This window comes from Oncorhynchus nerka, linkage group LG7 (assembly GCF_034236695.1).
Source record: "Oncorhynchus nerka isolate Pitt River linkage group LG7, Oner_Uvic_2.0, whole genome shotgun sequence".
NCBI lineage: Eukaryota > Metazoa > Chordata > Actinopteri > Salmoniformes > Salmonidae > Oncorhynchus > Oncorhynchus nerka.
This window is the reverse complement of record NC_088402.1, coordinates 80,362,408-80,375,746: the sequence shown is the minus strand read 5'-3', so window position 1 is coordinate 80,375,746 and position 13,339 is coordinate 80,362,408. Positions and strand designations below refer to the sequence as shown.

Here is a 13,339-nt window from a genome sequence, read left to right as displayed (position 1 = left end):
GTATGGGACATCCCACTGAAGGTCTCCACATAGCCCAGCAACTACTAGGTTGATACGTGGGTGTTATGTGGCTATACCTGTCCTGTTCTGGGGCTTTGGGACAGTACAGAGGGCCAGAACATCCCTTATTTCATCTTGTGTTGGAGCTGTTGTCTAGGGAGAGAGGCCTCATTGTTTACAGCCTGTTGGACCGAATGCCTCTCATCTAAGGCTTTAAAGCAGGGAGACGGAGAGAACGGCCAAGGCTGATGACTCTAGTACCCAAACCTGCCTGGATTTCAAATATTTTACACACAATTTATATTATGCCTGCTTGAAGAGTGAAATGAATAGTAAAAGACAAACTCCCGAAAGACTATTCTTTTTCTCCCCCGTCAGTTAGGCTACAAAGCAATTGGATGTGAGTGAAATTTCCATATTACTTCTGTAATATCTCCACAAAGACAATGCAGTGTTTCGTTTGCCTCAAAGGGGACTGGGCGGAGAGCAATGTTTCAGCCACAGCAGACCATCAAGATCTGTTCTGGTAAATGAAACCCTTCACAGTCACTACTGTTCCTTCAGTAGCCATTGAACTGAAAAGAAACTCCACAGATTAAATGGATCTTTATGGCATTGTTTCTATTGAAACCCGTCACTGTTCATGCAAGCATTGAAATTACTATCATCGTAATGACTATCTGAAGTTCTTCGTCAAAATAGATTTACTGTGGCCTCCCGAGTGGCGCGGTGGTCTGCTTCGCTGTGCCACTAGAGATTCTGGGTTTGAGTCCAGGCTCTGTCGCAGCCAGCCGTGACAGGGAGACCCATGGGACGGTGCACAGTTGGCCCAGCGTCATCCAGGTTAGGGGAGGGTTTGGCCGGCAAGGATGTCCTTGTCCCATCGCGCACTAGTGACTCCTGTGGCGGGCCGGGTGCAGTGCACGCTGACACGGTTGCCAGGTGCACTGTGTTTCCTCCGACACATTGGTGCGGCTGGCTTCCGGTTTAAGTGGGCATTGTGTCAAGAAGCAGTGAGGCTTGGCTGGGTTGTGTTTAAGAGGAAGCATGGCTTTCGACCTTTGCCTCTCCCGAGTCCGTACGGGAGTTGCAGGGATGAGACGACAAGACTGTAACTACCAATTTGATACCACAAAATTGGGGAGAAAATTTCGATGTGACAAGGAGGACACGGGGTTAGGAGAGAGAGTGTGTTTGTGACTAGAAGAGGAGGACATGGAGTTAGGAGAGAGAGTGTGTTTGTGTCTAGAAGAGGAGGACATGGAGTTAGGAGAGAGAGTGTGTTTGTGACTAGAAGAGGAGGACATGGAGTTAGGAGAGAGAGTGTGTTTGTGACTAGAAGAGGAGGACATGGAGGTAGGAGAGAGAGTGTGTATGTGTCTAGAAGATGAGGACATGGAGTTAGAAGAGAGTGTGTTTGTGACTAGAAGAGGAGGACATGGAGTTAGGAGAGAGTGTGTTTGTGTCTAGAAGAGGAGGACATGGAGTTAGGAGAGTGTGTGTTTGTGTCTAGAAGAGGAGGACATGGAGTTAGGAGAGAGAGTGTTTATGCGTAGAAGAGGAGGACATGGAGTTAGGAGAGAGTGTGTTTGTGTCTAGAAGAGGAGGACATAGAGTTAGGAGAGAGAGAGTGTTTGTGTCTAGAAGAGGAGGACATGGAGGTAGGAGAGAGTGTTTGTGTCTAGAAGAGGAGGACATGGAGTTAGGAGAGAGAGTGTTTGTGTCTAGAAGAGGAGGACATGGAGTTAGGAGAGAGAGTGTGTTTGTGTCTAGAAGAGGAGGACATGGAGTTAGGAGAGAGAGTGTTTGTGTCTAGAAGAGGTGGACATGGAGTTAGGAGAGAGAGTGTTTGTGTCTAGAAGAGGTGGACATGGAGTTAGGAGAGTGTGTTTGTGTCTAGAAGATGAGGACATGGAGTTAAGAGAGAGAGTGTGTTTGTGTCTAGAAGAGGAGGACATGGAGGTAGGAGAGAGAGTGTTTGCGTCTAGAAGAGGAGGACATGGAGTTAGGAGAGAGAGTGTTTGTGTCTAGAAGAGGTGAACATGAAGTTAGGAGAGAGTGTGTTTGTGTCTAGAAGATGAGGACATGGAGTTAAGAGAGAGTGTGTTTGTGTCTAGAAGAGGAGGACATGGAGGTAGGAGAGAGAGTGTTTGTGTCTAGAAGAGGTGGACATGGAGGTAGGACAGACTGTTTGTGTCTAGAAGAGGAGGACATGGAGTTAGGAGAGAGTGAGAGAGCTAAATTATAGGTGAGCTATGTACAGGTGCAGTAATCTGTGAGCTGCTCTGACAGTTGGTGCTTAAAGCTAGTGAGGGAGATAAGTGTTTCCAGTTTCAGAGATTTTTGTAGTTCGTTCCAGTCATTGGCAGCAGAGAACTGGAAGGAGAGGCAGCCAAAGAAATAATTGGTTTTGGGGGTGACTAGAGAGATATACCTGCTGGAGCGTGTGCTACAGGTGGGAGATGCTATGGTAACCAGCGAGCTGAGATAAGGGGGGACTTTACCTAGCAGGGTCTTGTAAATGACATGGAGCCAGTGGGTTTGGCGACGAGTATGAAGCGAGGGCCAGCCAACGAGAGCGTACAGGTCGCAATGGTGGGTAGTATATGGGGCTTGGTGACAAAACGGATTGCACTGTGATAGACTGCATCCAATTTGTTGAGTAGGCTATTGGAGGCTATTTTGTAAATGACATCGCCGAAGTCGAGGATTGGTAGGATGGTCAGTTTTACAAGGGTATGTTTGGCAGCATGAGTGAAGGATGCTTTGTTGCGAAATAGGAAGCCAATTCTAGATTTAACTTTGGATTGGAGATGTTTGATGTGGGTCTGGAAGGAGAGTTTACAGTCTAACCAGGAGAGAGTGTGTTTGTGTCTAGAAGAGGAGGACATGGAGTTAGGAGAGAGAGTGTGTTTGTGTCTAGAAGAGGAGGACATGGAGTTAGGAGAGAGAGTGTTTGTGTCTAGAAGAGGTGGACATGGAGTTAGGAGAGAGTGTGTTAGTGTCTAGAAGATGAGGACATGGAGTTAAGAGAGAGAGTGTGTTTGTGTCTAGAAGAGGAGGACATGGAGGTAGGAGAGAGAGTGTTTGTGTCTAGAAGAGGAGGACATGGAGTTAGGAGAGAGAGTGTGTTTGTGTCTAGAAGAGGAGGACATGGAGTTAGGAGAGAGAGTGTTTGTGTCTAGAAGAGGTGAACATGGAGTTAGGAGAGAGTGTGTTTGTGTCTAGAAGATGAGGACATGGAGTTAAGAGAGAGTGTTTGTGTCTAGAAGAGGAGGACATGGAGGTAGGAGAGAGAGTGTTTGTGTCTAGAAGAGTTGGACATGGAGGAAGGACAGAGTGTTTGTGTCTAGAAGAGGAGGACATGGTGTTAGGAGAGAGAGAGTGTGTTTGTGTCTAGAAGAGTGTTTGTGTCTAGAAGAGGTGGACATGGAGTTAGGAGAGAGAGTTTACCAAGCAGGGTCTTGTAGATGACATGGAGCCAGTGGGTTTGGCGACGAGTATGAAGCGAGGGCCAGCCAACGAGAGTGTACAGGTCGCAATGGTGGGTAGTATATGGGGCTTGGTGACAAAACGGATTGCACTGTGATAGACTGCATCCAATTTGTTGAGTAGGGTATTGGAGGCTATTTTGTAAATGACATCGCCGAAGTCGAGGATTGGTAGGATGGTCAGTTTTACAAGGGTATGTTTGGCAGCATGAGTGAAGGATGCTTTGTTGCGAAATAGGAAGCCAATTCTAGATTTAACTTTGGATTGGAGATGTTTGATGTGGGTCTGGAAGGAGAGTTTACAGTCTAACCAGGAGAGAGCGTGTTTGTGTCTAGAAGAGGAGGACATGGAGTTAGGAGAGAGAGTGTGTTTGTGTCTAGAAGAGGTGGACATGGAGTTAGGAGAGAGTGTGTTTGTGTCTAGAAGATGAGGACATGGAGTTAAGAGAGAGAGTGTGTTTGTGTCTAGAAGAGGAGGACATGGAGTTAGGAGAGAGAGTGTTTGTGTCTAGAAGAGGTGAACATGGAGTTAGGAGAGAGTGTGTTTGTGTCTAGAAGATGAGGACATGGAGTTAAGAGAGAGTGTGTTTGTGTCTAGAAGAGGAGGACATGGAGGTAGGAGAGAGAGTGTTTGTGTCTAGAAGAGTTGGACATGGAGGTAGGACAGAGTGTTTGTGTCTAGAAGAGGAGGACATGGTGTTAGGAGAGAGAGTGTGTTTGTCTAGAAGAGTGTTTGTGTCTAGAAGAGGTGGACATGGAGGTAGGAGAGAGAGTGTGTTTGTGTCTAGAAGAGGAGGACATGGTGTTAGGAGAGAGAGAGTGTGTTTGTGTCTAGAAGAGAGGACATGGAGTTAGGAGAGAGAGTGTGTTTGTGTCTAGAAGAGGAGGACATGGACTTAGAAGAGAGAGTGTTTATGTGTAGAAGAGGAGGACATGGAGGTAGGACAGAGTGTTTGTGTCTTGAAGAGGCGAACATGGAGTTAGGAGAGAGAGAGTGTGTTTGTGTCTAGAAGAGGAGGACATGGAGTTCGGAGAGAGAGTGTTTGTGTCTAGAAGAGGAGGACATGGAGTAAGGAGAGAGAGTGTGTGTTAGTGTCTAGAAGAGGAGGACATGGAGTTAGGAAAGAGTGTGTGTGTTTGTGTCTAGAAGAGGAGGACATGGAGTCAGGGGAGAGAGTGTTTATGTGTAGAAGAGGAGGACATGGAGTTAGGAGAGAGAGTGTTTGTGTTTAGAAGAGGAGGACATGGAGTTAGGAGAGAGAGTGTGTGTTTGTGTCTAGAAGATAAGGACATGGAGTTAGGAGAGAGTGTGTTTGTGTCTAGAAGAGGAGGACATGGAGTTAGGAGAGAGAATGTTTGTGTCTAGAAGAGGAGGACATGGAGTTAGGAGAGATAGTGTTTATGTGTAGAAGAGGAGGACATGGAGTTAGGAGAGAGAGTGTTTGTGTCTGGAAGAGGAGGACATGGAGTTAGGAGAGAGAGTGTGTTTGTGTCTAGAAGAGGAGGACATGGAGTTACGAGAGAGTGTGTTTGTGTCTAGAAGAGGAGGACATGGAGTTAAGAGAGAGTGTTTGTGTCTATAAGAGGCGGACATGGAGTTAGGAGAGAGAGAGTGTGTTTGTGTCTAAAAGAGGAGGACATGGAGTAAGGAGAGAGAGTGTGTGTTAGTGTCTAGAAGAGGAGGACATGGAGTTAGGAGAGAGAGTGTTTGTGTCTAGAAGAGGATGACATGGAGTTAGGAGAGAGTGTGTTTGTGTCTAGAAGAAGAGGACATGGAGTTAGGAGAGAGAGTGTGTGTGTTTAGAAGAGGAGGACATGGAGTAAGGAGAGAGAGTGTGTGTTAGTGTCTAGAAGAGGAGGACATGGAGTTAGGAGAGAGAGTGTGTTTGTGTCTAGAAGAGGCGGACATGGAGTTAGGAGAGTGTATGTTTGTGTCTAGAAGAGGAGGACATGGAGTTAGGAGAGAGAGTGTGTGTGTCTCTCGAAGAGGAGGACATGGAGTTAGGAGAGAGTGTGTTTGTGTCTAGAAGAGGAGGACATGGAGTTTAGGAGAGAGTGTGTGTTTTGTGTCTAGAATAGGAGGACATGGAGTTCGGAGAGAGAGTGTTTATGTGTAGAAGAGGAGGACATGGAGTTAGGAGAGAGAGTGTTTGTGTTTAAAAGAGGAGGACATGGAGTTAGGAGAGAGAGTGTGTGTTTGTGTCTAGAAGATAAGGACATGGAATTAGGAGAGAGTGTGTTTGTGTCTAGAAGGGGAGGACATGGAGTTAGGAGAGAGAGTGTTTGTGTCTAGAAGAGGAGGACATGGTGTTAGGAGAGAGAGAGTGTGTTTGTGTCTAGAAGAGAGGACATGGAGTTAGGAGAGAGAGTGTGTTTGTGTCTAGAAGAGGAGGACATGGACTTAGAAGAGAGAGTGTTTATGTGTAGAAGAGGAGGACATGGAGGTAGGACAGAGTGTTTGTGTCTTGAAGAGGCGAACATGGAGTTAGGAGAGAGAGAGTGTGTTTGTGTCTAGAAGAGGAGGACATGGAGTAAGGAGAGAGTGTTTGTGTCTAGAAGAGGAGGACATGGAGTTAGGAGAGAGAGTGTTTGTGTCTAGAAGAGGAGGACATGGTGTTAGGAGAGAGAGAGTGTGTTTGTGTCTAGAAGAGAGGACATGGAGTTAGGAGAGAGAGTGTGTTTGTATCTAGAAGAGGAGGACATGGACTTAGAAGAGAGAGTGTTTATGTGTAGAAGAGGAGGACATGGAGGTAGGACAGAGTGTTTGTGTCTTGAAGAGGCGAACATGGAGTTAGGAGAGAGAGAGTGTGTTTGTGTCTAGAAGAGGAGGACATGGAGTAAGGAGAGAGAGTGTGTGTTAGTGTCTAGAAGAGGAGGACATGGAGTTCGGAGAGAGAGTGTTTGTGTCTAGAAGAGGAGGACATGGAGTAAGGAGAGAGAGTGTGTGTTAGTGTCTAGAAGAGGAGGACATGGAGTTAGGAAAGAGTGTGTGTGTTTGTGTCTAGAAGAGGAGGACATGGAGTCAGGAGAGAGAGTGTTTATGTGTAGAAGAGGAGGACATGGAGTTAGGAGAGAGAGTGTTTGTGTTTAGAAGAGGAGGACATGGAGTTAGGAGAGAGAGTGTGTGTTTGTGTCTAGAAGATAAGGACATGGAGTTAGGAGAGAGTGTGTTTGTGTCTAGAAGAGGAGGACATGGAGTTAGGAGAGAGAATGTTTGTGTCTAGAAGAGGAGGACATGGAGTTAGGAGAGATAGTGTTTATGTGTAGAAGAGGAGGACATGGAGTTCGGAGAGAGAGTGTTTGTGTCTGGAAGAGGAGGACATGGAGTTAGGAGAGAGAGTGTGTTTGTGTCTAGAAGAGGAGGACATGGAGTTACGAGAGAGTGTGTTTGTGTCTAGAAGAGGAGGACATGGAGTTAAGAGAGAGAGTGTTTGTGTCTATAAGAGGCGGACATGGAGTTAGGAGAGAGAGAGTGTGTTTGTGTCTAAAAGAGGAGGACATGGAGTAAGGAGAGAGAGTGTGTGTTAGTGTCTAGAAGAGGAGGACATGGAGTTAGGAGAGAGAGTGTTTGTGTCTAGAAGAGGATGACATGGAGTTAGGAGAGAGTGTGTTTGTGTCTAGAAGAAGAGGACATGGAGTTAGGAGAGAGAGTGTGTGTGTTTAGAAGAGGAGGACATGGAGTAAGGAGAGAGAGTGTGTGTTAGTGTCTAGAAGAGGAGGACATGGAGTTAGGAGAGAGAGTGTGCTTGTGTCTAGAAGAGGCGGACATGGAGTTAGGAGAGTGTATGTTTGTGTCTAGAAGAGGAGGACATGGAGTTAGGAGAGAGAGTGTGTGTGTCTCTCGAAGAGGAGGACATGGAGTTAGGAGAGAGTGTGTTTGTGTCTAGAAGAGGAGGACATGGAGTTTAAGAGAGAGTGTGTGTTTGTGTCTAGAATAGGAGGACATGGAGTTAGGAGAGAGAGTGTTTATGTGTAGAAGAGGAGGACATGGAGTTAGGAGAGAGAGTGTTTGTGTTTAAAAGAGGAGGACATGGAGTTAGGAGAGAGAGTGTGTGTTTGTGTCTAGAAGATAAGGACATGGAATTAGGAGAGAGTGTGTTTGTGTCTAGAAGGGGAGGACATGAAGTTAGGAGAGAGAGTGTTTGTGTCTAGAAGAGGAGGACATGGAGTTAGGAGAGTGTTTATGTGTAGAAGAGGAGGACATGGAGTTAGGAGGGAGAGTGTGTATTTGTGTCTAGAAGAGGAGGACATGGAGTTAGGAGAGAGAGAGAGTGTGTTTGTGTCTAACACATTTTGACCCAGACTGAGGCAACCAACGCTTGTCCGAAGTCGGTCTGGGGATCCAGTGTACTCACAGAACTGCCAGAGATAGGAGATCTGGAGAGGGGAATGTGATACAACTACTCTGGTTCCAGATCTGTTTGTACCGTCTTGCCAATTTCTATGGTAGCAGTCACACCAATGACCATAGGAGTTGACAAGACTGCACAATTAGATCTGGAACCAGGCATGAATACAACAGAACACAACAGAGAACTTGATGACCTATCCATGGGAGACGCATCCAAGCTCAGACACAATGACATACACATTAATATAAACATCCCTCTCTCTATTTCAACACCAATGTTCATGTTGTATTTAGCTTTCAGCACAACAACAGAGGAGGATTTATTCCACTGAGCTATTTCATAAATGTTGAATCCAAAAGGCCCATCTGTGTGCACTTAATGGTGTTTTTCTCCAGCAATAACAAACGTGTTTGTTCTGGCTGTCAGCCATTTGTCTGATGAGTCGTCTCCCCATGCCAGCCTGACTGTTGGGAGGGAGAGTGTTCGTGGCCTAACAGATGTGAGGTGTGGCACACAGACACTTGTCGTCTCCGTTAGGAGCCTCCTTCATACGCATAGATACACACAGGGAGGCTGTACATGATGAGAGTTTATAGGGTGTAGAACAGCAATGGAGAGGGTGGCTGTTAGATGGGAGTTTCTTGCCTGGGACCAGCCTCTCAGAGAGACCACACATATCAGATGAGGCAGAGTTTAGACATGAGCAGACACATCCCTCTGAAAAGCCAGACTAAACAACAGGACTTCATTAGAGAGCGCTATAACTCACTCGACTATAACAGCCATCCCAGCCCAGCCAGACATGGCAGTCAGACAGGGCAGATGCTACACCCATGTCCTTCAGACAGACAGAGAGGGCAGAACCTGACCAATGTTACACTGGCTGAACAAGGCTTTATGTCTTTACTGCACTAATTAAATGGCGATGTGAGTACCAAGACATGGCCACCATGGTTTGTACTGAATATCATCTGTGGATGAGCTGAATGGGAAGAGAGGTTAGTGAAGCTAAAGGGCCATCAGAAAACATCTAAACCCAATGTCCTTTCTAAACCCAATTTTCATTGTTGGACGTAAAAAACACTAAGGAATCAGCTCCAAGTGATTTTAATTGAAGAAATCTGTTCCCAAGTATTCCCACACATAGAGACACACCGTATTCAAATGTAAGCGAGGTTTGCAATTATTATGTTTTAGTCAATTCCGGTCAATTTGCAGTCTACAAATTATTTGTAATTACAGTCGGTTCCGGCCCCCCGACCAGCCGCTCCAGGCAAAATTGGCCCGCAGCTGAATCTCAAATCAAATCAAATTTGATTTTATGTCACAATACAACAAGTGTAGACCTTACTGTGAAATGCTTACTGAAAAGCCCAAACCAACAATGCAGTTGTAAGAAAATAAGAGTTAAGAAAAAAATGACAAAGGTAATGTTGTGGAAATTCTTACTCGGAGACACTCGAAGTCAATCTTAAATGAATCATTGTTTATTGTCAGTGCGTCGGAGAGGTTCCAACAAACTTAATGCACCATAGTGGACATCTGTCAGAAGTTCTAACGGGGCAGTCCTGTTTAGTTCTTATATACTGCAGACAAGTCATATTTGCATGATTTAGCTTATTCATAATTAATTAATAATTAACGTTTGTTTAATTCATGTGACCAATCAATACTGGTTCAAGCATGTGACAGACCAACACCTCACAAGGCTTCTTCTCTCTAAACCGACCATGAAACTGAGATATCCCTTTCTCTTAACAAGGTTCTGGGTGTAGTGCCAAATTGCCGACACTGAGAGTGAAGATTTGTTCAATCAGTCACTTGCATGAACACAGAAATGGGTTTACAGAAAAGCACAAACATAGAAAAAACCCGGATCCATTGTGGAGGCTGTGGGGATGGTCCAGTCCATCAGTCTAAGACATGTGCTACTGAAATTGTATATGGTTATATTACGTAAGAACAAGGGTGCAAAACTAATACAAATATTATTATTTTATGACAAATGTGCTTTCTCCCGTGATGAACAGCGGTTGCTGTCCGGGGTTCTGAAACACATCAGTGCACTGTTGAAATGGCACCTTTTCCTAGACCATGTTGCTATATGCATAACAGCAAAGTTAATCAGCATACTGGTGTAGAGAACAATGTGGCGGAGGCAGCAGCGGAGTTAGGAGATGAGAAAACAGCCCTTGTCTTATTGTCTAAGAAGAGAGTTAGGAGATGAGAAAACAGCCCTTGTCTTATTGTCTAAGAAGAGAGTGAGGAGAGAGGAAACTCCAACTTAATTAGGTCTATAATCAACTGTTAAATGTACCTGGCTTTATAATTCATCCTGCCAGATCCTGCTTCTGTTGCCTGTTTGAGTGTTTGTTTAATAGCCTACTGATTCTGTTCAGCAGAGCCTCATGCAAGACATCAGTCAAGAAGTTAAAGCTTGGTCGCAAATGGGTCTTCCAAATGGACAATGACCCCAAGCATATTTCCAAAGTTGTGGCAAAATGGCTTAAGGACAACAAAGTCAAGGTATTGGAGTGGCCATCACAAAGCCCTGACCTAAATCCCATAGAACATTTGTGGGCAGAACTGAAAAAGCGTGTGCGAGCAAGGAGGCCTACAAACCTGACTCAGTTACACCAGCTCTGTCAGGAGGAATGGGCCAAAATTCACCCAACTTATTGTGGGAAGCTTGTGGAAGGCTACCTGAAATGTTTGACCCAAGTTAAACAATTTAAAGGCAATGCTACCAAATACTAATTGAGTGTATGTAAACTTCTGACCCACTGGGAATGTGATGAAAGAAATAAAAGCTGAAATAAATCATTCTCTCTGATGTTTTTCCTAAACAAATGAGCGATTTCAGTAACAGAATTTTGAGTCCGAAGTGGCTGTACTTATATTGCATCTTCTGCAACACGGACAGCACAATACGCATTGTTGATGTTCGGTGGTGGTCGCTGCAGCAGGGAGGAGAGAGAGACATTGGGTGCTAGTCACAGTCACTCGCTGTCATTGTTTTTAACACGGTCGAACTCCATGTAGTAATTTATGTCTTAATTATTGAATCAAACAGTGTGCTTAAAGCATCAGACAAGCTCAGTGCATATAGTTGATTTGATTCAAACACATAGGATGTGTCTATAAACATTTCAACCAATCGATTGGTCGAATGGACAGACGACTCTCTTGTTTTAGTAGGGGACAGCCCTAAACTGTACTTACAGATATCAGGCGACTCGTCCGACCCATCTGGACAATCCTTCTCACCATCACAGCGCCATCCTTTAGAGATGCAGGTCACCTGATCTTTACACACAAACTGCTTAGGACTACACGTCTTCGGAGCTGGAAAAGACAGAACGCAGAACACATGTACTATTACCAACATTTGTTTTTGTTTGTTTGTTTTTTTTTACCCCTTTTTCCTCCCCAATTCCGTGGTATTCAATTGGTAGTAGTTACATGCTTATCTCATCGCTGCAACTCCCATACGGACTCAGGAGAGGCAAAGGTTGAGAGCCATGCGTCCTCCGAAACACAACCCAACCTAGCCGAATTGATTCTTGAAACAATGCACATCCAACCCGGAAGCCAGCCACACCAATGTGTCGGAGGAAACACCGTACACCTGGCAACCTGGTCAGCGTGCACTGCGCTTGGCCCCCCACAGGAGTAGCTAGTGCGCGATGAGACAAGGATATCCCCACCGCCCAAACCCTCCCTAAACTGGACGACGCTAGGCCAATTGTGCGTCGCCCCATGGACCTCCCGGTCACGGCCGGCTGCGACAGAGCCTGGGCTCGAACCCAGAGTCTCTGGTGGCACAGAGATGCAGTGCCTTAGACCACTGTGCCACCCGGGAGGCCCAACATTTTGTTTTTCTAGTTATTTATTTTTGTATGTTTTCCCCTAAAACCAAACTAGTATACTGTATTCCTGTACTTCTGTAAAGGCATTCATGTTTTATTTTAAACTGAACAGAAAGCAGGCTAGTAGACCACCACTGAATATATTTCTTGAATCAGGAGTGTACTTTGTTTGAGACAACTTTGTCATGTTTTGTGGGCGGTTTGACATAGTGGCACTGTTCATAGGTTGCACCTCCGTCACTCGTTGCGTCATTCCATTGTTATGGACGTTCTCAAGCCGCAATCTACCGGCGGCGCCATAGTAGTGCCATAAAGTGAAGATAAGCATTCTAAAGTGGTGATAACCAGTCATTCTGGACGTAGGCTAACTACTGTTTTGTCTAAATTACACTATAGTGCCTGGAAATAAGATGACATTGCTAAAGTAGTAAAATATTTAGCAAGAAATGACTTTGCCAGCATTATCATGTCATCAGAATTACTTTAGACAGATGTCAATGTTGTCATTAGCTAGCAAAGTTCGTCAAAAATAGCTAGCAATGCTAACATTATCTAGCTAAAATCCCGTGGCATGCCCTCAATCTTAGCTAGCTAGCTAGCTAACGTTATACTTCATCTAAAGTCAATCTGGTGACATCAAAATTATTACAAAGGTTTTCCTGCTAATTATTTGCCTCCTTTTGAATGTCATTGTATTGCCAAGCCACTATGATGCACTGTTGATGAAATCTCCATCAGCTCTCATTACTCTCTGTATTGAGTAGAATACTCAGTCGGGCATCAGTCCAAAACGAACGTTCAAAGCAATATTGTGACGACACATGCAACCTATGAATATAGACTTACATAGACTGGCCTAATACAGTGGATCTTTACACATTTTCCAGAGTGTGGCTGACTTACCAGACCTGGGTTCAAGTAGTATTTATTATCTTTCAAAAAAAGCTCAGAGTTTGATTGAGCCTGGCTGGAGTGTCAGCTAGATGGGTTTGCAACTTTCGGGACTATTCCATTGGTTCCATTGCACCAGGCAAGCCCAATCCAGGGCAGCTAGAATATTTTGAAGATAGCTAATACTATTTGGACCCAGGTGTGAGTTTCCGTTTAATGATGTCAGCCGTGGGGCAGTGCCAGAAATAGTTACTGGGCCATTGAGCTGTCAGGGCTACTCTGTGGTGCTACCATGTGGTGCTACCATGTGGTACATCAACCTCAATCATCTCTGCTGACATATACTGCTCAGAAATACCACACTGGGCTTTTTCTTAGAAGGCATCTCATTTCCTGTGGTGGGTGGGATAAAGAGCAAGGTTGTGTGAACTTGTGTTGACCCCTGCATGGTCATCCAGCCACAGGTTGCGCATGTGTGTGTGTGTGTATATATATGTGTGTGTGTGTGTGTGTGTGTGTGTGTGTGTGTGTGCGTCACCCTGATCTGGGCTATGGTCTTTTAAATCTATTTCCATGAGTCTAGAAAATTCCAACCCAGACCTGTGGGGAACAGCCTGGTTTGTTGCTGTCTGCCAGGTCTTATGACAAAGATGCTAGTTTGACAGGCTGAGACTGGCAGTGCGTTTCCTCACTCTCAGTGACATTGGTATTCATATAGAGGAGGAGGATGAAGAGG

At 45.1% G+C, this 13,339-nt stretch overlaps 1 protein-coding gene across 1 annotated transcript in view; it reads right to left on the bottom strand.

Moving 5' to 3' along the window:
* The window catches only part of LOC115122977 (low-density lipoprotein receptor-related protein 1-like), a 298,647-nt gene that overhangs the window by 229,579 nt on the left and 55,729 nt on the right, over positions 1-13,339 (bottom strand). Inside the window, exon 2 of the mRNA XM_065021093.1 lies at positions 11,066-11,188. Coding sequence (XP_064877165.1) covers positions 11,066-11,188 — 123 coding nt within the window. The remainder of the gene's footprint in view (positions 1-11,065; positions 11,189-13,339) is intronic.